At 44.5% G+C, this 25,708-nt stretch overlaps 2 protein-coding genes across 4 annotated transcripts in view; one reads left to right on the forward strand and one right to left on the reverse strand.

The window, feature by feature from the left end:
- Window positions 1-25,708, forward strand: part of RFTN1 (raftlin, lipid raft linker 1) — a 203,421-nt gene that overhangs the window by 167,783 nt on the left and 9,930 nt on the right. For both annotated transcript variants that reach the window (XM_011977936.1, XM_011977937.1), the window contains one exon: window positions 24,676-24,779. In XM_011977936.1, the coding sequence (XP_011833326.1) occupies window positions 24,676-24,779 (104 nt within the window). The remainder of the gene's footprint in view (window positions 1-24,675; window positions 24,780-25,708) is intronic.
- OXNAD1 (oxidoreductase NAD-binding domain containing 1) overlaps window positions 14,423-25,708 on the reverse strand; it is a 75,317-nt gene continuing 64,031 nt past the window's right edge. Inside the window, exon 10 of one of the 2 annotated variants that reach the window (XM_011977934.1) lies at window positions 14,423-15,039. The gene's annotated coding sequence lies outside the window, so the exon portion shown is untranslated. The remainder of the gene's footprint in view (window positions 15,040-25,708) is intronic. The other variant, XM_011977932.1, reaches the window with a different exon arrangement.

Raw genomic sequence — 25,708 nt, forward strand, 5'->3', positions numbered from 1 at the left:
CGCCCAACACACATCTAATTCAGCCACAGTTGTTACTTTTTAGTGATTGTTCTTGGTTGAGTCTCTTCAAGGAATTCAACTTAGTTTTTTGAGAAACAACTTGTTTTTGCACTTATAGTTTATATGCTTTTAAATCATTTAAGACATGTAATTAGGATAATGGGTCTAACTTATAGAAACACATACAGCTTACCCCTGATATGCTCAGTTGGTGAGGTCAGAAGGGCATGAGCATCCTAGAAAGCTGCTGCTGCCTGCGAGGACTTGACTTCTCTCAGGGTGGACTGGACTTCCGCGAGTACAGCTGCGGGGAGAATGGCTTAGGGCGTCATTACAGCCTCTACAACCCCACAGACTTTGTCATGAGGCTCTGGAGTCAGCTCTTCTCCACTCTCTGCCTGCGTATTTAATCTTTTGTTAACTCCCATTTTATCTCACACTACTCGCTTCTGCCCATTTCCCCAGCCTGTCAAGACATTTCTGATCATGGTTATATCATCCTTCATTCGGGGATCTTCCAGCCTTGGCTTCCCTGAAGGCTTCATATGTATGGTGGCTCCTGGCTGGTCTCAATGGCAAACAGATTGGATCAAGGACACAGTCCTTGGCACGCTATAAGAATCTCTCCACCAGTGCCTGACACTAACCCAAACCATTCTGCAGTAGATTCAGGTGGCCCTGTTGTTCCACCTTCCATTCCTCTCTTGTATTTACATGAAAGGCTTGATGAGATGCTTTTCTGTAAGTAAAACCTACTCTGGCCTGTAACCCTGTCTCATAATCCTGTGTAACAACACATTAGGTCTCACTTGTTCTTCATGAAGTTCTGCAGATTTCTGGGGCTCAAGCTTTGGTTTCAAAGGCTCCCAACCATCTCTTTAAGAATCCACTCTAGGATTTGCCAGGGAGTAACATCAATTTCCATGGTTTCTAGAATTCACAAGGGAGCCAATATTTGTTCTTTTTAAACCATCTGGTTTTTTTTCTTTTATTGCCACAGTTTCTCCGAGATAATTATTTTGGTTCTGAGATCATAGTCTTTAGTGCCAAAGACAGCAGTTCTCTGCCTTTTTCCTGTGATAGGGATGATTTTCCTGCAAATAATCACTCCCATGAAAGGCCCAGGAATCAACACCCAAACCCCTCCCAGGCTGCATCTCCATCCTTTCCCACCACAAAGCGAATCATAGCACAGGTGAGTGCTATGGAGGTCAGAATAGCCTCAGCTCTATTTTAGCAGCTCTTTCAGTACTTGGACTTTTATCAAATTCTTGTGTGCCACTCACCTTGACAGTTACACACCTGTTTACAGAATAGTATGTATGGATGACTGCCTTCTCCTTAAAAAAAAAAAAAGTGATTCATCTCAGCTTGAGCTCATTTAAAATTTTCAAGTTTGCTTCAGAGGGCAAACTGCTAACATCTGCTAACAATCTGAAATGCCCACTCCCATCCATGACTCAGCAATTTCATACTTCAGGTCCATCTCTTCTAAAGAAACAAATGCATGTGTTCACAAGAAGGCACAGACAAGGATATTATCTCAGCATTATTTGTAATATCAAAAAAGGTAACAATATTCATGTCCATCAGTAGGGGAATGGTTAAACACAAGATAATATATTCTTATTATAGATTAGGTCATTCTGTATAAGCTGACATGGAAGGAATTGCAGGAAATGTTAAACAAGAAAACTAAGTTGCAGAATTATCCTGTGATGGTTAATTTTATGTCAACTTTGCTGGGCTATGGTACTCAGTTACTTGATCAAACACCAATCTAGATGTTGCTATAAAAGTATTTCTAGATGTGATTACCATTCAACTCAGTAGAAGAGTAAAGCACACTACCCTTCATCATGTGAGTGGACCTCATCCAATCAGCTGAAGGCCTTAAGAAAAAAGACTGAGATCCCAGAAGAAGGAATTCAGCCTCCAGACTCAAAACTGCAACATCGACTCCTGCTGGAATTTCCAGCCTGCTGGGCTACCCTGCAGACTTTGGATTTTACATCCTCCACAGTCACGTAAGCCAGTTCCTCAAAATGAATCTTTCTAGATACAAGATAGCCTACTGATTCTCTTTCTCAGGAGAATCCTGATGAACACAGATATAAATGCTGTGATGCCATTAATGGGGAGAAAACTTCACAGGGTCTCTTAGACTTTAGCCATATTTGTCTCCTTGTAGAAAAGAAAGTAAAATAGGAGTTGAATAATCTCATTTTTATTGTCTTGAACATACTCTTCTTGTGCAACTTCTTGCTTTCAGCATGATTTTAAACGGCGTGTGTGTATACGTGTGCACACACGCACATATGTAATTCGCATATCTCATCTCATTCTAGGCTGAGGTGCATATGTGTATACCTCACGCCACCTGCACACCTCAGCTCATTCCAGGCACAACATTCCTCCTCTTTTGGGTTTGCCTTATTTTTGTCACCATCCCTGGAGGCTCAGGTACCCCCTTCTGTCCTTGTAAATTCACACTCATCTATCTCCACAGCGACAGTGGTTTTCCTTAGTTGCCTCCAACTTTTATTTTAGGGTGACATGTCCACCTGGAGCCAGCGGGCCTGTGAGCATTTCTTGCCATGGGGCCATATCAAACTTTCCCCTGAGCCTCTGAAATTCTTTCTTCTTGTCTCTGGAGAGGGCCTCTAGTACTCTTCTGCTATTAGGAACTTCACAGAGAAAAGCTTAGTTTGTACAGTTTGTGTTGCCCAGGTAAGTCATTTCCCTTCCCATAATGATGGGGAAGAGATTACATTTAGAAATAGTGACCCCAAAAGGTCATGATCTGATTATTGAGTCCTGACTTCTGATCTGAAGCTTTGACCCTGTCCTCGGATACTGGAGCCTGGGATGGCTGTCTGTCCCTCTTTTATCTCTTTTAGCCATTATTTTCCCTCTGCCTCCTCCTTGGCAGCAGCCACTTGCTTGGGCGTTCTGAAATGTATGTGGATTGTGGCAGTGGCAGGACACAGAGATGATGGGCTATTGGACCAAAACCAGCCCTCCTGCTCCCCCATGGGGCAGGTGGGCTAGACTAATCCATGAAAGAGTACATACGAATGAAAACCATTTGAGACGGTGGAGATTAGAGGTTCCATAACAGAACTCTCAGGGAACTGGGGAACTCCATAGGCTCAAAGAGAATGACTGCTCTTTGATGCCCAGGAACAAGGATGCAAAGGGGCGTTTGCTGACGCCCCACACATCAAGGAGCCTCGGGAAGAAGAGCCTACAAAGGAAGTAGGAAGGCATTCAAGGCTAATTGTGCCCTGCTGACCAGAAGTGCCCTGGGAGAGAGCAGAGACTGAGCAAGGCCTCCTGGACACAGTGGGCTCCAGCTGGGTATTGGCAGTCAAGTCAGGACTTGAATGGGCTAAGGGATTGAGTGTGGGGGCTCCCTGCTGTGGGAAGTGACAGGAGCAGAGGCCAGCTGGAAGAGAAGGCACATCTATTAATTTTTTTTATAATTAGAACACATAATGGATAATGTGGGTGAGCTCCCAGATGCCTTCAATAATGGATAATGTGGGTGATCTCCTAGATGCCTCTGATAATGGATAGTGTTGGTGATCTAGATGCCTCAGCTCCCTTTTTACCATCGTGCTTTCACCTCAAGCAGGCAGCACTTGTGCCTCTTAGCAGAGCCCTGCCCCTGAGCTCCAGGAGCCTGCCCTGCTTTAAGCAACAAGAGCCACAAGTGCCCTGAGGCAGTCCTCGTCAATGACAGAGGAGTGTGGGTGTATGAAAGCTCTGCTCCCTTGCCTCAGATGGGGACAACTCTGAGCGTAACTCACCCCTCAGAGCTCCCCACAGGATCAGACTAAGCCACTGGTCACGGGATGTCCTTAAAACTGCGTCCTTCCTGGGCTGCTGCTACTGTGTTGTCCGACTTCCCCCACTCCCTCACTGGCAGCGCATCCTTAATAAGTTACTTGCACATGAATACTTGTCTTAGCGTCTGCTTCTAGGGAGCCTGGCCTAAGACCATGTGTAAAAAAATTCCATTCAGGAATATTACATTGCAAATTGAGATAAAAGTTACTGGAGGTTTTATAATAATTTTAAACAAAATGCTTACAGTGCAAATGTGTATATAGTAAAGACTGAATCCTCCTCTCTCCTCTGACCCTCACTTCCCTAGTTTCCCTTTCACAGAGAAAGCTCCTTCCAGAGAGGAGGTGGTATACACACAGAGGTGGGTGTGCACGCAGAGCTGGGTGTGCATCTGTATAACGGAGAGGCAGAGGGAGATTTTATACACATAGAGGTGAAGGCAGAGTAGAGAGTTGAAAATGCTTTGAAGATTAGAGTAATGAGGCCACAAGACAAGGAATGCCAGCAGCCACTAGCGCCGGAAAAAAACGAGCGGATTCTCCCCCTGGCCTCCAAAAGGAGCAGGGGCCTGTTATAACCTTGGTTTTTGACCCAGTGATCCTGATTTTGAACTTCTGACTTCTAGAACTGTGAGAAATTTCTATTGTTGTAATCCATCAATTTTGTGGTCATTTATTATAGCCACCCTAGGAAATGGGTATAACATGCATGGATGTCTCTCCAGGGTCACCCTGTAGGGAGTCCTTGACAGTATGTTTGCATGTGAAGAGTCTGGGGAAGACTTTGTGGTTGAGGCAAGGGCCTGGACTTCTTGCAATGGGTTGAAAGGAGCCATAGTGGGATTTTCATCAGAGAGCTGTACATTGGGACAACTGGCCCTGGAGAAATGGCCACAAAGGGGGATAGAGCAACAGAAGCCCAGGGAAATAGAATAAGGGTGGTGGTCATGGGTATCAGTTGGGTTGCTTTCCACTGTTCATAGCAGGAAATCTGACTAAAAGCGGCTTAAGCCGTAGGGGGGTGTTCATTTCATCTCACTGCAGGAAGTCTAGAGCAAGATGGGGAGGTTGCAGAGTCAGCTTTTTCAATGGCTTACAGATGCCACCAGGGACCCAGGTGCTGCCATCTTTCTGTATTCATCCTCAGCCTGTCTGCGGGCCTCTCCTCATGATCCTCCTCACAAGGTAACTGTGGCAATTTTAGGTGTCTCATGCAAATGTGATGACAATGGTGAAGAACAGGGGGCAGTTTTTTCCTGCTACATGTCCCTTTTTATTAGCAAGTAAAACCTTTCCCAGAAACCCCTAACAGATTTCCTCAGGTCTCATTGGCCAGGGTTGAGTCACAGACCCATGCCACTTGTCAAGAGTCATGCTTGTCCAGGCCTGGGGGGTGTCAGTGAGGAAGGAGGCCTGGGCCATCGAGGGGCTGTCGGCTTTGGCAGCCAACAGAATGTGCCACTGAGGGGGACTAGCAAGGCAGGATGCTCCTAGAGGTATTTTCAAGAAGAGTGGACTTGTTGACGGTCTGGATAATGAGATGACAAAAGAAGTGTTTGACCTTTAATCTTTGTCTGCACTTTCTTCTTCCATAAACTCAATTGTCCTATTTTCTCAGACATCCATATTTCACTTCATATACAACATTTAGTGATACAAGTAAGATATACCTTTTTAAAAATTTATCCAGCAAATAAATATTGAGTTCCTACTGTGTGTCAGCCACTGTGACAGCATGATGAATGGATGAAATTCAGGCAGGCAGGATTGATTCCATTTAGTCAAGGGAAGGAGTGTAGTCATTAAAAATGAATGCCCACCCCCTGGCCTTTCCACATTCATCAATAATTCCTCTTCATTGTCAAGCTTCCTGAGGGGTGCTGGAAGACCTTAAATCACAGAAACCTTTTAAATCTGACGAGGGGAGAGGCAAGTATGCCATTCTGGTGAAGATCATGGGGCAAAGTGAATTTCGATTCTTGCTGCAGAGGACGAAAGGATGAAACAAATGATCACATTTTCAAAATCCTGTGACAAATGCGGTTTAAAATATTCAGTGTATGCCACAGAACAACAAGAAATAAGTGTATTAGGGTTCTCCAGTAAAAAAAGAACCAGTAGGAGATTATGCACACACACACAAAGACACAAAGAGATTTATTATAAGGTTTTGGCTCATGTGATTATGGAGACTGAGGAGTCCCACAGTCTGCTGGAGACCGAGGAAAGCCACTGGTATAGTTCAGAGGCCTGAGAGCTGGCAGCTGATGGTGCGGATTCCAGTCCAGGTCCCAAGCCCTGAGAACCAGGAGCAACAAGGGCAGAAGATGGACATTCCTGTTCAAGCAGTCAGGCAGTGTTAATTCAGCCTTCCTCCACCCTTTTGTTCTGTTCAGGTCCTCAATGACTGGATGATGTTCACCCACATTGGGGAGGGCCATCTGGTCTACTCAGTTGGCCCATTCAAATGCTAATCTTTTCCAGAAACACCCTCACAACATGCCCAGAAATAATGTTTATGCATCCTGTGGCAAGTTAAGGTCTCAATGTGATAACAAGGGCTATATCTTTAGGTTTTCCCAATGTGTTTGAGATAAAAGGGTGGGAGATAATTCTATCAGAGCTTTAAACACACACACACACACACACACACATATACACACACACACACCCTACTTATTATCTTACAGTTTCTGGGCCAGAAATCCAGTTGGGCTGAACTGGGTCCTCTGCTGCTTAGGGTCTCAAAAGGCTGAAATTGGATGTCAGTAGAGCTGTGTTCCTTATTAGAGGCTTTGGTGGGGAAGAATCACTTCCAAGTTCATTTAGGTTGTTGGCCTTGTGGTTGCAGGTCTGAGGTCCTTGTTTTCTTGCAGCAGTTATCCAGGAGCTGCTCTTTGCTCCTAGGGGCTGCCCCCATTTCTTATGCTTTCCATGTGGCCCCCTAAAAGAGCTTTTCAGATGCATGAGAGCCACAGAGGAAGAGAGGGCAAATGGTTCTCCAGAGACAACTGAAGTATATTAAATCAGTGAGCATAAAAGGTTGGAGGGTGTTCTTGTAGTTATGTGTTCACTCATCACCACTCCTTGAAATATGTTCTCTGAAATTCGCCTGGCCAAGGCTTTTAATACAGCTAAATAAAAAGGAAGGGCCTACGGGTGGTGTATAACTGGTTGAGAGGCCGCACTTGGCAACGATGTGCTTTCATTGGGAGGAGGTCTTTCTTCATGGGCTTTCTGATGCCATCCTGTGCCTTGTCCTGTTTCACATCTTTTTCAGGGGCTTGTGTAGGGATCTAGAAGGTGGTGGACCTGAAGAGACCTGATTCTGGGAGGCCACAGAATATCTTGGGTGGCCCTCGGGATCTAAAGAACGTGGATGCTCTTGGGCTCCACAAAAGCATTCTAGTTGGGCAAAGGGGAAGAAAGCCAGGTCATGTCTGAGAGTGGGGAAGACTCTGGAGCACCCACCCATGCCAGTGTCAACCAGAGCTGCTTGTTCTGAATGTATCTGTTTTTACATGTTGTTTCTAAATCAGATTATAGTTGATGCTTAAAGGAAGCATCCTATTAATAAAAAAAAAAAAAAAAAGAAACAAAACAACCTTGAAAATTACTGATCTAATCCATTTCCTTTTTTGAGTAGGTTTTCCAGACTTCTTAAACCCCTCCAATCTCTTACCTCTTAGTATATGAATGTTGGACTAAAACCAGTCCAATAAATGTAATAGGAATACATTTAAGTATCAACAAATTGCATTTAAGCTCAAAAAAGTCAATAATATAGAATGGCGAATACCTGATTTGACAATAATTCCAAAGAAAAAGGCCAAGAATGTCTCTACTACTTCCCTCCAAGTGCTCTGGGATGTGACCCAGTGAACATTTCCAGATCACAGCCCGTGTTTGCTTGGGCTCACTCTCTGCTGAGACCCTGCTCCACCTCCGATCTTCACTTTTGAGGCAGTTGCTCGCCCTTTCCAGCCCAACCGTGATGCCACCAGCTTTGTGGGGCCATCTATAAGACTATCAGCTGGCTTTGCTCTCCCTTCCTTTTTAAACAACCACATTTCACCTTACCTAGGAATTACTGAAGTTACCAAATTGCTATGCAAAGTCCTTGAGTCAGGGACCAGCCATTCCTTATATTCATGGTTTCTGGATCCAAATTAGTTCCTTTTGTGTTGCATTTTTTTTTTTTTTAACAAACATTGATTGAATAAATAATTGGATGAGGTTAGCACTGCTTAGAAAAGATATCTTTGACCAAATTTATGAAAACACATGCATGAAGGACTTCTCCCTCTTGTCTTCAGTCTACTGCTGGCTGACTTGGAGTCTTAGGTTCCACCATGACCACCATATTTGATGAGAAACATAGACTCTAGGGTACAGGTGAGAGTGACAGCAACGGGGGAGACACCTGGAAATGGTGGGAAACAACTGGACATGTTTATCTTGGAGGAGGAAAAAACAAGGGCAGTCAGGTAGCTGGCTTCCTCATATCTTTGAAGGGCTGACTTACGAGAAAGGAAGTAGACTGTTTTTGTTGGTTGTAAGGGAAAAACTAGGTCTAATTGGAGAGTGTATGTGGAATGCTTCAGCAGAGGAAGTGGTTGGGGCCTAGGACTGTCAACTCCCAGATGCTGGTGTGATGCGGATGTTCCATCACCACTAATTAGGAGTGATGTTTTAGGTAGGAAGGACTAGCGCGGTGGTTCCCAAACCTTGGTAGTCCTAAGAATCACCTGAGGACTTATTAAAAATTCACATTCTGGCTGGCTAGCTCATGCCTGTAATCCCAGCTCTTTGGGAGGCTGAAGTGGGAGGATTGTTTAAGCCCAGGAGTTCAAGACCAGCCTGGGCAACATAGTGAGACCTTGTGTCTCTACATTAAAAAAAAAAAATTAGCTGGGCATGGTGGTGTGTGCCTGTATTCCCAGCTACTCAGAGGGGCTGTAGTGGGAGGCTCACTTGAGCCTGGGAGGTTGAGGCTGCAGTGAGCTAAGATCATGCCATTACACTCCAGCCTGGGTGACAGAGCGAGATTCTGTCTCAAAAAAATAACAAAAAACACTTTGGGAGGCCGAGGCAGGCGAATCACGAGCTCAGGAGATCGAGACCATCCTGGCTAACACGGTGAAACCCCGTCTCTACTAAAAATACAAAAAATTGGCCCACCGTGGTGGCAGGCGCTTGTAGTCCCAGCTACTTGGGAGGCCGAGGCAGGAGAATGGTGTGAACCTGGGAGGCGGAGCTTGCAGTGAGCCGAGATTGCGCCACTGCATTCCAGCCTGGGCGACAGAGCGCGACTCCATCTCCAAAAATAAATAAATAAATATGCATTCCCAAGTGACTCTGCCTCCCTGGAGACTCAAAGTCAGAAGGTCTGGCGGGTGGGATTAGGGATCCGCATGTAAAAAAATTCAGCCAGGCCCAGCAGCCACTGGACTAGAGGTCCATCCTGACCCCTTCCAGCTTGAATAAGCTGGGCACGCATGTTGACACGCTGCTTTTAAATCAGTGGCCTCTTTAAACATCCTTTTGGGGTGAAGTGGCAAATTGGGCTTGGCAAATTAGACTGAAGGATTGAGAACTAGTCTAGTGAGGGCAAGAGGCCTCTGCTTTCATTCTTATAACTTTTTTTCTTTTTATAAAAGTGATCCATGGACACTTTCTCAAAATGTTAAACATAGTTACCATATGACCCAGCAATTCCACCCCTATATTTAAGAGAAGTGAAAACATATGTCCATATAAAGACCTATGTACATTAATGTTGATGGCAGCTTTATTTGTAATGTCCAAAAAAGTAGAAACAATGTAAATGTTCATCAAATGATGGATAAACTATGGTATATCTGTATAATGGAATATTATTTGGCAATAAAAAGGAGTAAAGATATATGCTACACGTATGAACCCTGAACAAATGCTAAAGTGAAAGAAGCCAGTTGCAAAAGACCACATATTATATGAATCCATTTATATGAAATATCCAGATTAGGCAAGTGCATAGAGACAACAAGTAGACTTGTGGTTGCCTAGGGGTGGGTGGGGGAAGAGGGAGTGACTGCTAATAGGTACAGGGTATTGGTGTGGGGGTGATGAAAGTGGTCTAAACTTAGATTGTGGTGATGGTTGTACAACTCTGAATATATTATAAACCACTGAATTGTTGGCTTTAAATAGGTGCATTTTAAGATACTTCAATTATATATCAATAAAGATGTTGAAAAAAGTGACACGTGGTCATTAAAGATAATTTAGAAAACACAGTAAAGAAAAGAAAGCAAAATAAACCCCAGCTTTCAGCATCACTGCAAGATAGCTGCATACCATCTTAGGATAATCCTTCCTGTGTATATTGTTTATATTTGCATATTTTTTACAAAAATGATATCATACTCTTCATACTGTTATACATTTGGGTATGTAACTGTATCCTGAAAATGTTCTTGTTATTAGGCTTTTACTTCATTATTTTTAATGGCCATAGAGTACTTCAATCTATGAACAATTTTATTTTAATTTATTTAATTAGTTTTCCATTGGTGGGTTTTTGCTGACTTCAATTTTCTTGCTCTTATAAACCATTAATATTCTTTAGCAATATCACTGTAATTCATGTCAGTTTTGATTCAAGGTCCTTACGTTTTTTAGAAAAATAAACTTTCTATTTTAGAGTAGTTTTAGGTTCACACCAAAACTAAACTGAAACCACAGAGTTCCCATACACTATGTAGCCTTTCCAATTGGCTTCGTTCACTTAGTAATATGGATTTAAGGCTCCTTCAATCTCTTGAGAGCTCATTTCTTTTTAGTGCTGGATAATATTTCATTGTATGGTTCTACTGCAGTTTCTCTATCAGTTACTGAAGGGCATCTTGGTTGCTTCCAAGTTTTAGCAATTATGAATAAAGCTGCTGTAAACAGCCATGTGTAGGTTACTGTGTGGACAAAAGTTTTCAGCTTATTTGGGTAAATAACGAGGAGTATGATTGCTGGATCATATTGTAGAATATGTCTAGTTTTGTAAGAAACTGCCAAACTGTCTTCTGTAGTGGCTGTACCATTTTGCGTCCCCATGACAGTGAATGCGAGTTGCTATTGTTCCACATCCTCGCCGGCATTAGGTATTGTCAGTATTTTGGATCTTGGCCATTCTAATGTGGCATCTCATTGTCTTATTTGCATTTCCCTAAAGACGTATGATGTTGATCATCTTTTTATATGCTTATTATTTGCTATCTGTGTATCTTCTTTGGTGAGGTATTTGTTCAGATCTTTTGCCCATTTTTAAATTGGGTTGTTTTCTTATTGTTTAGTCTATGAATTCTTTGTATATTTTGGATAAAAGTCCTTTATCAGATACGGCTTTTGCAGATATTTCTCTTAGTCTGTGACTTGTCTTCTCATTCTCCTGAGGCCTTTACTTTTTGAAACCAGTGAATTTTTATCCCATGAAAACAAATTTTACCTTTGATTTACCTTGAAAATTCTTGATGATGTTCAGAAGCCGGTTTGGACAAGAAGGTGAGGGGTAGGGAGTAGCACAAAAGCATTATTCTATTTAGAATCTATTTGGGCCACAGGATTCTGCAGAGTTACCTTCCTGTATAAAGACAAAGTCACTTTGAAAGAAGCAGATACACTCGTCTCCATTAAATGTTTGTTGGATGTTTTGTTTTTCAGTCTCCATCAGTTGGCTTTTGCTGTGTAACTAACCATTCCAAACTTAGTGGCTTCAAATAACCATGTGTTAGCTCATGATTCTTTAGGTCATCTGATCAATTCTTCAGCCATAGGGCAACCCTGCTGATCTCTGCTAGGCTCTCTCATATGTCAGCTGATGGCTGAATGATCTAGAGTGGCCTGACTCATATGTCTGGCAGTTGGCTAGAACACAGCCTGGTGTATCTTAACATTCAGTAAGCTAACCTGAACCTCTTCACAGGATGGCAGCCACAGGATTCCCAAGAGCAGCAAGTGGGCAAGCCCCAAAGTGCCAGCTTAGTTCATGCCGCAGTTTGCATCACATTTGTTAATGTACTATTGGCCAAAGAGAGTCACAAAACCAGCTCAGAGTCAAGAGATGGAGAAACAGACACTACCTCCTGATAGGACCCTCCATAACACACGGCAATGGAACAGAAACAGGGAAGAAACAAGTTTATGTGTGGCCAGGTAAATAATGGCCTTGTGCTTGATGGCCAGTACATGACTGTATCTAATTTTCATACATGAATATACTTCCAACTTCCACATACAAAATGCCCATAAAATGGTAACACAGCATCCTGGCAAATCAGTTCACATTTTTGGTGGCAAACTCATGTCTCATTTTAGGTATGATTTACAGCAATTTTGATAAGACTTTGAGGATACAAGACAATGGTGGCAGAACCTACCCCAAAAATGCTAGCACAGGTGCATTTATTCACTCACTCAACAACTAATTATCAAACAAATACTTCCTTAAGTGCCTGGGATTCATCAGGAAGAAGATAAACTCCTTGCCTTTGTGGAATTTGTGTTCTACTGCAGGGGCAGAAGAACAAGGAAGTGCCAATTCGTGATCAATATGCGGAAATGGTAGGACAGGGAACAGAGTGACAGGGGGGTTTTCTAGAGGACCCCAAATAGGGTTGTCCAGTCTCTCTGAGACCATTTTCATTTTCTTGACTTTGGTTTTTTCATCATTGGTTTGTCCCATGGTAGGTGTCAGTGCAGATGCTGATGGGGACCCGGCAGTGCATCTGTTATGGCTGTGGTGGATTTATCTCTGGTAGAGCAGGGAGCCAGACAGAGTGGGAGGCAGATTGCAGGACTTGTGGCATTGGACTAATGAACAGCCAGAGGTCTGATCTGTCCTGAAGGCAGGATATTCCAGCTGGAGGTTTCTGGCACCTCAGAAGCCCTATCAGAGATGGGTCCTCAGAGGGCATGCTGTGGGATTAATGCGATGCAGTTTGGTTTAAATAAGAGCAAAGCATAAGGAGGGAGGGCTGAGCAAGAATTGTGGTAGCCATAGCAACATGATACTGACAGTTGAGTCACCAGTCACCACAAGGAGAGTACTGGCCAACTGCGATTGCCCCAGCACGGCTTGAGAACGTGGCACCTTTGAAGTTACCAGGCAGAGAAAGTCAGGGAGAGAGAAATTCATCGTGTTGAGCTTTTCCCAGCATCCCATGTCTTACCAATCCCTTCCTTAGTGAGTCAAGGCTGTGACAGCCCAGCGCATGGTGTGTTGTGTGGCTCTGTTCATTGTTAGCTAGGACCGTGAAATCACCTTTAATCTCCATTTCCCCCTCCCTTAAGGTTTTGAACCAACCTTTATTCAGAGACCTCTTCTGGGTTTGCATTTTATGATTATCAGTAAGCTGTTGGGAATCCACTGCTGATAGGTGGAGGGGACAAAGTTGACACTTTTGGGTTCCAGAATTCCTGCAGACTGGCTCTCTCCCCAGGTCCCCAACTCCAAAATAAACATCTTTTAATTATACACTTCAGAAAAGCTTTTTTTTCCAATCCCCTTTCTTTTGTCTGGGTAAGAGGTAAGGTGAAAAATCAGAAAGGCTAAAGTTATGATGTAGGATCCCTCATTCACCTCTAATGGTCTAAAGAGAGTAATAAAGTGGCAAGTCCCATTTACCCCCAGAGAGCCTAGTTTTCTGTCTCATCAAAGCTAGTGGGAGGGACTTGGCAAGTCTCTGGATGAAGAAAATGTTTCTTTTTTAATTGTTATCAAACAAAGCTGTTTCTAAGTTGGCCTGGGAGGACCCCCTCACCCTGAAGCAATCAACGTGTGTTTAAGATGTCAGCTTCTGGAGGACAGGAGCCCTGTGCTGTTGCGTACGCGGTTCTGATGAGCAGCTGACAGGATGTGACGGCTTTGTGTTGCTTAACCACAGTCAGAACTGCAGTGCCTGTCCCTGCTATGGGTCAGCGTTGGCCCCAGCTGTCGCCCCTTAGCCTCCGCACGTCTGGCCTCATTACCTTCCCTGTGATCGGGAGCCCTGCATGGTTGCATGCCTTGCCTGGTTCTCATTCTGCTCACGCAGGTGTGTGTGGGCAGATACCCCTGATAAAAAGGATGCATGCCATCTCCCGCCCTTCCATCCAGTAGCCCCTTTCTTCTTTCTGCCTTCCAAGTAACTGACATAAGAGAAACCACATGTACCAGGACCAGATCACCCAGCATGTCCCAGAATCCAGGAGAGTGTTATCTTGCACATGCAGGTTTGGTTTTCTTGCCAACTTGGCATTGTGCTTTAGGAGAAGCCAGGGCAACGTCTCAAGCTAGGACGATCTACCCAGTGTGGGTTTTTATCTCTCTCTTCCAGGGCGAGCTGGTGGCACTGCTGGACCTCGCAGTAGGTTATCATAAATTAGACTTCAGGGCTCCAGAGGTAATGCAAGGCCACAGTGTCTGGCCTGGAGAAAATCGGGGCTAGGTGTGCCAGCCTTGAGTGTGGTGACAAATTAGCAACACTCCCCTTCAGCAGTAACTATATCATTGTATTTTCCTCAAATCAAATGTGGCGATTTTGTTTTTTTTTGAGATGGAGTCTTGCTCTGTCACCAGGCTGGAGTGCAGCGGCGCGATCTGGGCTCACTGCAACCTCTGCCTTCTGGGTTCAAGCGATTCTCCTGCCTCAGCCTCCCGAGTAGCTAGGACTACAGGTGTCTGCCACCATGCCTGGCTAATTTTTGTATTTTTAGTAGAGACGGGGTTTCACCACATTGGCCAGGATGGTCTCGATCTCCTGACCTCATGATTTGCCCACCTCTGCCTCCCAAAGTGCAGAGATTACAGGCGTGAGCCACTGAGCCCAGCCATAAATCAAATGAGGTGACTTTCATTACAATTTTCCTCCTACAGGTTGCCTGGTATGTGGTTCTTCTTAGAATAAGAGTAATAAACCAGTTAGCTTCTGCTGTGTAATAAAGCTCCCCAAAGCTTAGTGAGTTAAAATCATAACCCGCACAGGTCAGCTGGGTGACTTTTCCTTCAACTTTTAGGAAATCGACTAATCTCAGCACGTGCCTGCAGGCGCTGATGGGTGGACCGCAGCTAGCAGCTCCAAGATGGCATCTCTCACGTCTGCTGCTTAGCAGGGCCACAGGTCTCTCATTATCCAAAGGCTAGCCTGGGGCTGTCCTCATGGCATAGGCAGGGTTCCTGGAGAGTGAGCAGAAACAGCAAGGCCCCTTGAGGCCTAGGTTCAGGATGACTGTAATGTCACATCTGCCATATCCTGTTTGTCACAGCAAGTTCCAAGACCAGCCAAGATTCAAGGGGTGACCAGAGGGAGTCTCCCTCTTATGGGAGGAGCTGCCGAGCTGTGTTGATAGTGGCCTGGACACAGGGAGGTCATAATAGACACCATTCTTCCAAACAGTATGTTTCAGGTAATAATTATTTTTATTTCGTTGAGCTCCTACAAGGCTACCGAGTTTGCTGCCTTTCTTACCTGGTAGAGAAAATCAGGCAAAGATGTGAATTCACCAGCACTGGATGGGTAAAGAGTCTCGGAACTGAAGCTTTTTATGCATTACATGTATTTTCCTCTGCCCCCTTTTCTGCATCTAAGAACTAAGCTTTTTCTTAAAAAAAAAAAAAATTTTCTCTTTGAACATTATGAAAGCCTAAGTTATCTAAAATGAGAGGACTGCTCTCTTAGACTCTATTATGTTGTCCTAATTACATATCAGCAAAATGTTTTTCTGGGGCATTGTGTGTAAAACAAAGGAGAAAACAACATCTCTAGCTGGCCAGCGTGCCTGTCCCTCCCTCCCGTGGAGGCCTGCGAGGCTGAGGGTGGGGAAGGCCGGCTGTGCTGGCTGCCGAGGGCTTTGCTCTTTCTTCACAGAGCAGCAGGTCGCCCCTTCTCTTCTCCCTCCCTCCACCTCACCTCTGTGGGCTCCATTGGATGGGAACCATGTGCTTCTTCTCCCCACCCTAGACTGGGATCTCCTGCGGCAGAAAAGGCTTCCCAAGTGGCCAAGACAGAGTCAAGCTGACTGAATGTGAGATTCATGAATGAACAGTGGTACCAGGCATAGCCCTGCCCTTTAGCATCCTGAGAGCCATGTGTAGTTTTCTGCAATGCTGCGCGCCGTGTTCCAGCATCTGCTTTCCACTTGCTAGGTAGAGGTGAAGTGGCCCTTCTTTCCGGCTTGGCATTCCCCTCCGCCCTGCCTCTGGATCTCCACTTTCCACAGCTGTATGAGAGCAGGACCCCTACCCCTCCGTGAGGGCCACTGTGGCCAGCATGTGCCGAGCAGGGGCCAGGCAGCCCTGAGAACGCACCAGCATGCTCTGCCTCCTCTGCACTAGCAGCTGCCACCTGTCCTTGCCATCGGCCACTTCCCTCCTGCGGAGTACTGCCTGTGGCCTCCTGAGACCTCACCATCCATCCAGAGACAGTTTACAGGCTTCTTGTGACTTGCCCTCTTGAGATATTTGATGGTGCGATCAAACTCCCTATTTTTTTTTCCCCCTTCAACTTTTAAGTTCCAGGGTGCAAGTGCAGGATATGCAGGCTTGTCCGTGTGCCATGGTGGGCTGCTGCTCAGATCAGGCCATCACCTAGGTATGAAGCCCAGCATCCATGAGCTGTTCTTCCTGGTGTTCTCCCTCCTCCTGCACCTCCGACAGGTCCCAGTGTGTGTTGTCGCCGCCATGTGTCCATGTGTTTTCACATGTGTCTGCATCGTTCAGCTCTCCCACTTACAAGTGAGAACATGTGGTGTTTGATTTTCTGTTCCTGCGTTAGTTTGCTGAGGATAACAGCTTCCAGCTCCATCCATGTCCCCACAAAGGACATGATTCGTTTCTTTTTATGGCTGCATAGTATTATGGACTGGATAAAGAAAATGTGGTACAAACTCCCTTCTTAAGCCTGTTTCCCACGCTGGATTGTCCAAGGGCTGATTCCTTCCCACTCAGCCCATTTTCATTCACCTTCTGCTCACCCCCTCACAAGGAAATCCAGCCCTCAGCCAGCCTCAACCCTCCAGGAGTTTTCACCCACCCTGAGTCTGGCAACACCTCCAAGTGTTTATCCCCATCTCAGCCCTTTCCTGGCCCTGAGCTATGGATTAGTTTCCTGTTGCTACTGTAACAAATCACAGATTTAGTGACTTTTAAAACAACGCAAGTTTATGGTCTTATATTTGTTGAGTCAGAAGTCTGAAATGAGTATTAAGGGGCTAAAATCAAGGTGTTGACAGGGCCACATTCTTTGTGGAGACTTTTAGGAGAGAATCTGTTACCTATCATTGCCAGCTTCTGGAAGCTGCCCATGTTCCTTGGCTCGTGGCCCCTTCCCTGGATCAGTCCAGCCTCTGCTGCTGCCATCACCTCTCTTCCTCTGACTCTGGCCTTCCTGCCTGTCCTTATAAACGCCCCTGTGATTACACTGGGCACACCTGGATAATCCTGGCTAAACTCTCCATCTCAGTATCCTTAGCTTAATCACATCTGCCACATCCCTTTTACCATGTGAAGGGAACATTTTCACAGGCTCCTGGGATTAGGATGTAGACATCGTTGGGGCCATTATTCTGTCTACCACAGGCTGTTTCATTTAGCTGCCGCCTGGACATTTCTATAGGTTCCTCAAACTCAGTGTGTCTAGAATAGAATTCATTCCCTCTCATTGTCCCTCCTCATCCTGTATGCCCTGGCTCAACAGCTGAGCAGCCATTGCCCAGTTCTCTGAGCTGTTGTCTGGGTGAAACATAATGTTAAATACAAATCCAGCATTGATGGGCACTTGAGTAGTTTCCAGTGTCCTGCTACTGCAGACAGCTCTCCAGTGAATAACTCAGTGCATTTCTCATTTTTTAATATGTAGGATAAATTCCCAGAAGTGAGATTGTTGGGTCAAAGGGTAAATGTGTTTGTAATTTTGAAAGATACTGTCAAATTGTTCTCCAGGAGGGCTGAATCAATGAGCCCTTCCACTAGCAATGTACAAGAACGCATGCTTCCCGACAGCCTTGGCAACAAAGCAGGTTGCCTAACTTGTGGGTTTTTTTACCAGTTCAATAGGTGAAAAAATAGTATCTCAGGATAGTTTTAATTTGCATTTCTCTCATGAGATTCTGCATTTCTCTCATGCGCTTAATGGATGTTTGAATTTTCTGTGATCTCTCTTCATATCTTTGGCCCTTTTAAATTTTGGACTATTGGATTTTTTCAATTTTTACAAGCCCTTTTTTTCTCTGTAATATGAGCTGCAAACATTTTTCCATTTTGCCATTTGTCTTTTATATCATATGAGTTTTTATATAACCAAATTTGTCACTTTTATTTTTTGGTTTCTGGATTCTAAGTTATTTAGAAAGGCCTTCCAGTGTTCCCTTTAAACATTAAAATAATAACATTTTATTATATGAGGGGGATTGGACACAGGCATCTATTTCTTTTCTGAAAAATCTCCGTGAAATGAAACTAAAGGAATGATATAATTAGATAGATACAGGCAATTCTCATATTCTCGGATTCTGTATTTGCAAATTCATCTGCTTACTAAAATTTATTGTAACCCCAAAATCAATACAAATGGCATTTTGTGGCCATTTGCAAACATGTGCAGAACAGCAAAAATTTTGAATTGCCTAATGTGCACATTTCTAGCTAAGGTCAAACAAGGTGATATTGTGCCTGGTTTCAATGTTCATACTAAAAGCAAGTGTCCTTTTTTTGGTAGACATAGGGCCACATTTTTCATGTTTTTGTGCTTTTTTTGGTGATTTAGCTGTTAAAAATAGCCCCTATGCATAGTTGAATGAAGTACTGTTGTCTAGTGTTCCTAAGTGCAGGAATGCTATGATGTGCTTTACAAAGCAAATACCAGTGGTAGGTAAAGTTTGCTCAGGCATGAGTTATAGTGCTGTTGGCTGCAAGTTCAGTGTTCATGAATCAACACTATCTATTAAACAAGGTTACATATTGATCAGTTTGCAAAAATGTTGCGACCAGAGGCTTCCAAGACCCTAACCCTATATTTCTCTTATGAGCAATGGTTCAATATTCACTAATGCACTGTTCACAATGACTTTATAGAATATAGCTACTAAGAATAATGAGGTTCAATTTTAGGTAGGTAGGTAGGTAGGTAGGTAGGTAGATAAATCGATGCCCACAAGAACAAAAATATTAGAAGAAGATAAAGTAGAAGATGAGTGATTTCAACAAATTTTTAGAAGCTAGAAAGTAGATAGAGGAATCTAACTAATTTAGCAAAATGGAGGAAGCTACAACCTGGACAAGAAGGGTGCCATTTGTCTCTTCCAGAACCCAAGAAAAGCTCTGGTTTTCAAAGCATAAATCATCATGTGATGGGAGGTTGGGGGATGGGAGGTTGGGGGATGTGAACTGCAGAGCTGAAAACCAGGGCATTGGTTTAAAGTCCTAACATGATGTGGTAGGATCCCTAGTTCCCCATCTCTGTTACATGCAACCTAGGAACTGTAGAGATAATGTAGGTATCAGAAGAAACCACTTAAAGAAATAAAATAAATGCATCCATGAAGCAAAAACAAGATGCTGTTAAAAAAAAAAAAAAAAAAAGCAATCAAAAGATAAGAAAGAGCTTTTGGGTCTTAAAAATAGGGCAGCAGAAAATTTTAAAAATATAATATTTTGAAAGACAAAATGAAGGCAGTCTTTCAGAAAGCAAAATGAAAAGAGTAAGAAAATTGTGGGGGAAGGAATAAAATTAAAACATCTATCACACATTTTGATTAATACCAGGTCCAGAAAAAAAGAAGACAGAAAATGGAGGGGAGAAGAGTTATCAAAAGGGGGGAAAAAACACTTTTCAGAACCGAAGGACAAGAATCTTCAGATTGCAAGGCCATCAGGTGAACAATCCTTTGGGTAAAAACCCACACCAAAGCACGTTATCATGAAATTCTGGAACTTCTAGAGGAGAAAAAAAATCCTAAAAACTTTCAAAGCAACACAACAGGTTACAGTTAGAGTATTAGTAATCAGAATAGATTATCTCAATAGCATTGCTGACATCTAGAAGCTACCAGAGGTACTTTCAAAATTTTGACAGATAAATCAATTTCAGCCCAGACTTCTGTACCTAAACTGTTAAAGACAAAGGCATTTTTAGAAATGCACAGATTCAGATGACTTCTAGGGCATTGTTGCCTAGAGAGTCACTACAGGATGTGTTCCTGCAAAATGAGAAGGAAACCAAAAAAAGAGAACATACTAGCCATAGACGCTAATTTAGGTAGAACCCAGGCATGGAAAGCAGCCAGACCAGATTGGAGCAAGGGTTCAGAAATGATGTCGCCGGTGGGGAAAAATGGAACTAATGTATTTAGGATCTTGGCATATTTATTGATGGGCATTAAATAGAGGTATTGCAACATGTGGGATGAATTAGTGATGGGTTCATGTACAACCAGGAAGATGAAAAAAATTGAGGTAATAATTAACTCCAGGAAAAACAGAGGGTTATATAAAAAAGAAGGCATGGTCATAGTGCATAATTTGACCCAGCATTGAGCAATATTTGCAAAACTGTGATAACACAAACACTGACTTTTGATTTACTTTAAATTACAAAAAAACCATTTGAAGCACAGAGAAAAAGGAAATAAGAAATGTATATGGGAGCACTAAACCTTTATTTCCCATGGTAGAAAATTAGGATACCTAAAATTGATAAGTAAAATAAGAGTAGTATAAGCACACCCTGCCAGTAATTTATGGGCATTAGTGTTTTGGTAGCAATTTTACAAAAGAGGCAGAGGTAGTTTTTGTAGAACTCTTCCTTACACACCCTACCTGGTGAAAGGCAAGGGCTCAATCCTGTGGATGTCAGGAACAGAGGCAAACTGTCCCCAGTCACTGTTTTCAGGTATGGAGACCACCCCAGACGTAGTGTCAAGCACCTTTCAGACAAGGGAAATCAAATTCCTGTCTTCATTTATAATCATGTATAAAGAGCAACATATTTTCTTTCAAACTCCTTTTCTCCCAGATTGCTTCCCAGAAGAAACACAGGAGAAAAGAAGAGCAAACTGACATTCAGAATACAAACTTTCTCACTGGACCAATTTATGAATTCCTAATTATTTCCCTGCATGGAGGATCTTTAAAATGATCAAAAGACAAATGCATTTCTTAGTAAACTCTACATTCTGTTGTCCTAATTTTTGGAGGGTAAAGAAAGGTTGTGTAGGATGTCTATTTCTTTAGTTGATTTGCAATCACTGGAGAAATTATAGGGAACAAAGGAAAAAAGAGCCATAAATACAAATGAATTCCTTTTATACGAGTTGAAAAACCACAGGATATGCTCCATTTTTTAACACTCCAGGTGTGATCGGAGATTACGTATCCACCACAGGAGAGTGGAGAGTTAATTAAAATTTTTGCTCCTACTCAGAGAAAGAAATGTCTTTTTGTTTGATAAGCAGGCTGGCTTTTGAGTGCTGTTGGTGCTTTCTTCTCTCCTCACTGGAGTGTCACAAAAAAGCAGATCAAAGAAAGCCCTCCATCCGGATATGTTTCCTACCACCTTTCTTAGCTAATGGACTTAAAAGTGTCTTTCACTGACAGGCTCATCTCGTATTTTAGAAATGCCATCTCTTTACTATATTGATAAATATGCAAAAGGGCTATGATAGATGCTTACGGAAAATCACATTTAACATTAATTAGGCCAAGACCATCCCAGATAGTTGGAGTGGGAGAGTCTGGCAGAGTGCAACATCTCACCCCTACCATTTGTATTTTACTTGTCAACGCACCATGTGATGGCCAGAAATTAACACGTGAGATTGAACCTTCAGCTCTCTCAAGCAGGGGTACGTTTTGTTGTGTTTTCCCTTTTGCTTTTGGTCTTTATGATTCGGTACCCTCTGGCTGACATCTCCTATCCTGAGGGGAAAAAAATGTTTGGGAGAAATCCCGCTGTTTTTTTTCTTTAAGAGAGTGACAAAATGAAATAAAACGGAGCAAAATAGAAGCAGCCGGTTTGCAGTCTGTGTAAGCAGGCGGGTTGGGCTGCAGCAGGGGTTGTTCATTGTCTCGCAGCTCTGGGTGCCCACAGAGAAAACCCGGCCCAGGATGCAGCCACCAATAAAAGGACTCCATTCTGCCACTCAGGGCTTTGTGAGGCGCCAAAGCTTGTCCTGGTTGCCATGGCTACTGTCTGATTGTGGCGGGGTTGTCACAGCGCTTGATAAAGTGGGAAGGTTATTCTTGATAGGCCCAAGTAATCATAACCTCGCAAAGCTTGAGAGTGTGGATTTAAAATTGTTTTTCCTCCTCTCTTTAAACTGGGAATATGGGGATGGGGGCAGGGATTCTCAGGATAAAGCAACCTCAGGGCTCCTTCAGCAAGTGATGAGCGTGGCACGCAGCAGGAGGAATACAGGCTGTGCTCATCTGGAAGGGAGGCATGCGTGTGCCTAGAGGCCAGGCAGAAAGGATGGTTACAACTGCTGGGCCATCTCTGGCCTGATAGGGGCTTCAGGGAAGGGACCAGAATGGCATTCTCTCCTGGCCCCTCCTGTAAACAGATTATTCTTATACCTCTCTCTCCTTTCCTCCCTTCCCTCCTCCTTTCCCCCTTCTTTTACTAAGTTTCCTTTTTCCCTTTCCCCTTCTCCATTTCTGCCCTGTCTCAGTCCACTTGTGCTACTATAACAGGATACCTGAGATCAGGCAATTTATAAAGGGCAGACAGTTCTTGGCTCCTGGTCCTGGAGGCTGGGAAGTCCAAGGTCGAGGGCCTGGCATCTTGTGAGGGCCTTCTTGCTGCGTCATCCCATGGCAGAGGGGCAGAGAATGGGGGAAGAGAGCAGGAGACTGCACTTGTAGCCTCAGGCCCTTTGCCTGAGTTGGTATTAACCCATTCACAAGAGTGGAGCCCTTCTGACCTAAACACTCCCATGAGGCCTCACCATTCAATGTCGTTGCATTGGGGATTAAGTTTTCAACACATGGAAACTTTCTGGGGGACACATTCAAACCTTAGCACTTTCCTTCTTTTCTCCCCTTGCTCCGTCCATTCCCTTGCAGTGCAGCAGAATTTCTAACAGAGCTGATCCTTTAAAAAAATTTTTTTTTCTCACATGGAGAATGATGGGAACACTTAGATTTGAGACAACAGCTGATACATTCTGGCCACAGAATTACAGACTTTTCTTTTGCCAGGAGGGACCTACATGATTACCTAGGCGGTTGTTCTCCGACTTAGCAGTATCAGGACTACTGGGAAGGGTTTTTTAAAACACAGATTCTGGGGCCCTACTCCCAGAGTTCCTGATTCATCAGGTCTGGGATGGGGTCCTGAAAATCTGGGCTTCTAACAAGTTCCCAGGTGATACTGATGCTGCTGGCTCGGGGCCCATGCTTTGGGAACCACTGACATAGGCCAGTACCCATTTTATACAGCTGAGGAAACTGAGGCTGCTGAGGGATAAGTTAGTCGCCAAGGGTTCAGGTGACTTGGTAGCCACTCTGGAACTGGTGTCCAGTTATAGAAGCTTTAAAAGCCATTTGAAGAGGCAGGGTAGGTAGGTTGTTTGTCGTCTCCCTTCCATCCCACTCACCCAGGGTATCTAGATGAGCTGGTTTTGTTCCCAAAGGGCCGCCAGCAGGATAGCCACTCACCACACATGGCCACCTTCTGGGTGGAGCACTCCAGACCACGGTCGTGTGCGCTGCCTCTGAGTTAAGCCGACCACAGACCTTGGCACTCTAGGCCTGGCTTTGCCTTCTAATTTTTGCCCCAGGAAGCCTGCTGGGACTGTGGCTGGGATCTCTCCCACCTCTGCTGGCATTCAAAGTCTCATGGCCCTGCCAGAGAGCCCTTAGGTTTTCAGTTGCTGACATATTTGTGCTGTTGCCTCTGCTAGCCTGTGAACTCCAGGGGCCAGGGCCGTGCCTTTGCACCCACCATGGCTCTAGAGTACCTGATAAATGAACTTTGTGGGCATACAGGGTGGAAGGAATCTGGATACATGATTGATATTTTCGGAAGCCAACTACAAGAAGCCAAACTATGAGGGATGGGGAGTCTAGTTACACACAGGGCAGGGGTGGGGGCTATACTTTCAGTGTTAGTGAGGAGCCCAGAGTAAGAAATGAGGCCTGTTGCAGTGAGAATGCCTACAGAGGTGGAAGCCAGTGCTGGGGCCTCACATCAGGGCTCTCTCCCTGTGCCAGCAGGGGGCTGAGTTTTGTAATTGAAAGACAAATGTTAGTTCCCCCAGATCCTAATTTGAAATAAAACATGGCAGCATTCATTTATCCCTGCAAGGCGGGGCACATAACACAGGCCAAGCGGCTGCTGCGTGTGCACACACATGTGGATGTGCATGTGTGTGTTGCTACTGTGGCTGGACACAAACGACTTGATCATTTGTCAAATGTAAGTGAACTCCTCACAACACACTCTGAACTCATCCAGAGCAGCACGTGTAGTTACATGGCCTGGATACCGCTCAGGGGCACAACAATTATGCTCCGTCAGTGAAACTCACAGGAGGCTATTTGTCCAGATGAGAATCAAACAAAATTAATGGATTAATCTTTTGGCTCTAATTCCTTGCTGACATCACAGACTGAAATGGGGCCCAGAAAGAAATCCCATGTTGGCAGTTTGACTCCAAACTTAAATCTTCAGCAAGCATCGGAGCAGGAGCCTCTGAGCGGCCGGGCACCGCCACTTCTTTTCTGCGTTGCTGGATCAGCAGATGGAATAGTCCCCTCGCACTGCTTGGGAGTTGGCTTGTGGCAGCAGCAGCCCTAATGCTGGCCTTGTTCCCCCAGGGTGTCGAAGTGCAGACAGACTACGTGCCCCTGCTGAACTCGCTGGCGGCCTATGGCTGGCAGCTCACTTGTGTGCTACCAACTCCCGTCGTCAAGACTACCAGGTAACAGTAACAGTAATCATTAGGATTCTATTGAACACCTCCTCTGTGCTAGTCACTGTTCCTCATGAGCACCCCATGTCTATAAATTATTTAATCCTGTGCAAGAGGCTGGTCGTTATGTAAACTCTCCCACTGGGAAGCAGCAGAGCCAGAATTTCGCATTCTTAACCACCGTCACCCAGAAAACTCCCCTGCACCCCTCTTCCCACATAGGGGGCCCTGTGAGTCATTACTGCCCAGCATGTCAAAGATGAGCTGCTCAGACGGAGGGGGTTCAGAGCCTCCAATGCAAAAGAAATTCAGCACCTACTATGTGCCTTGTGCTAGGCTAGGTAGGCACTTTATATATAAATATTTCAGTCCTCAAAAAGAAAAGAAAAATCCTGTGGGGTAGAATTGTATTATTATTACACCCATTTTGCAGCTGAGGGAAGTGTGGCCAGGGAGGTTGAGGGCACTGGTCACCAGCCCCACAGAGGGACTGTGAAGACCTGCCTTTCAGGCCTTGGTGTGGCATTCCTTACAATTTCAGGTTCATGCTCATTTGTCCACTCTCAGATCTGCTTACGCTCCCTTGAGCCCAGTCACAGCAACCATAAAAGGCCCTCCATCTATATGTTGGGCTTACTATCCAAATCAGTCCTGCCCTGTGGGGCTGTAAGCATGGATATGATTCCCATTTTTCAGATGAGGAAACTGAGGCTAGGGGAGGCTTGGTCACATACTTAAGGCTACCCGCCAGTAAGTGGCAGAAACTGGGCCTAGAACCCCAGTCTGCAGAGTCAGGCACTTTTCCTGGAGCAGGCCGCCTCTCTGCTGACCAGTAGGGATGCCCCCCCACTGTGGCTCCCAGAGCTCCACCTTTCCCAAGCCCTACTGCATATTCACCACTGCAGAGTGATGGACAGCATGGGGCAAGGCTGGCAACC

The sequence above is a fragment of the Mandrillus leucophaeus genome, unplaced genomic scaffold (assembly GCF_000951045.1).
Source record: "Mandrillus leucophaeus isolate KB7577 unplaced genomic scaffold, Mleu.le_1.0 Scaffold186, whole genome shotgun sequence".
Lineage (NCBI taxonomy): Eukaryota > Metazoa > Chordata > Mammalia > Primates > Cercopithecidae > Mandrillus > Mandrillus leucophaeus.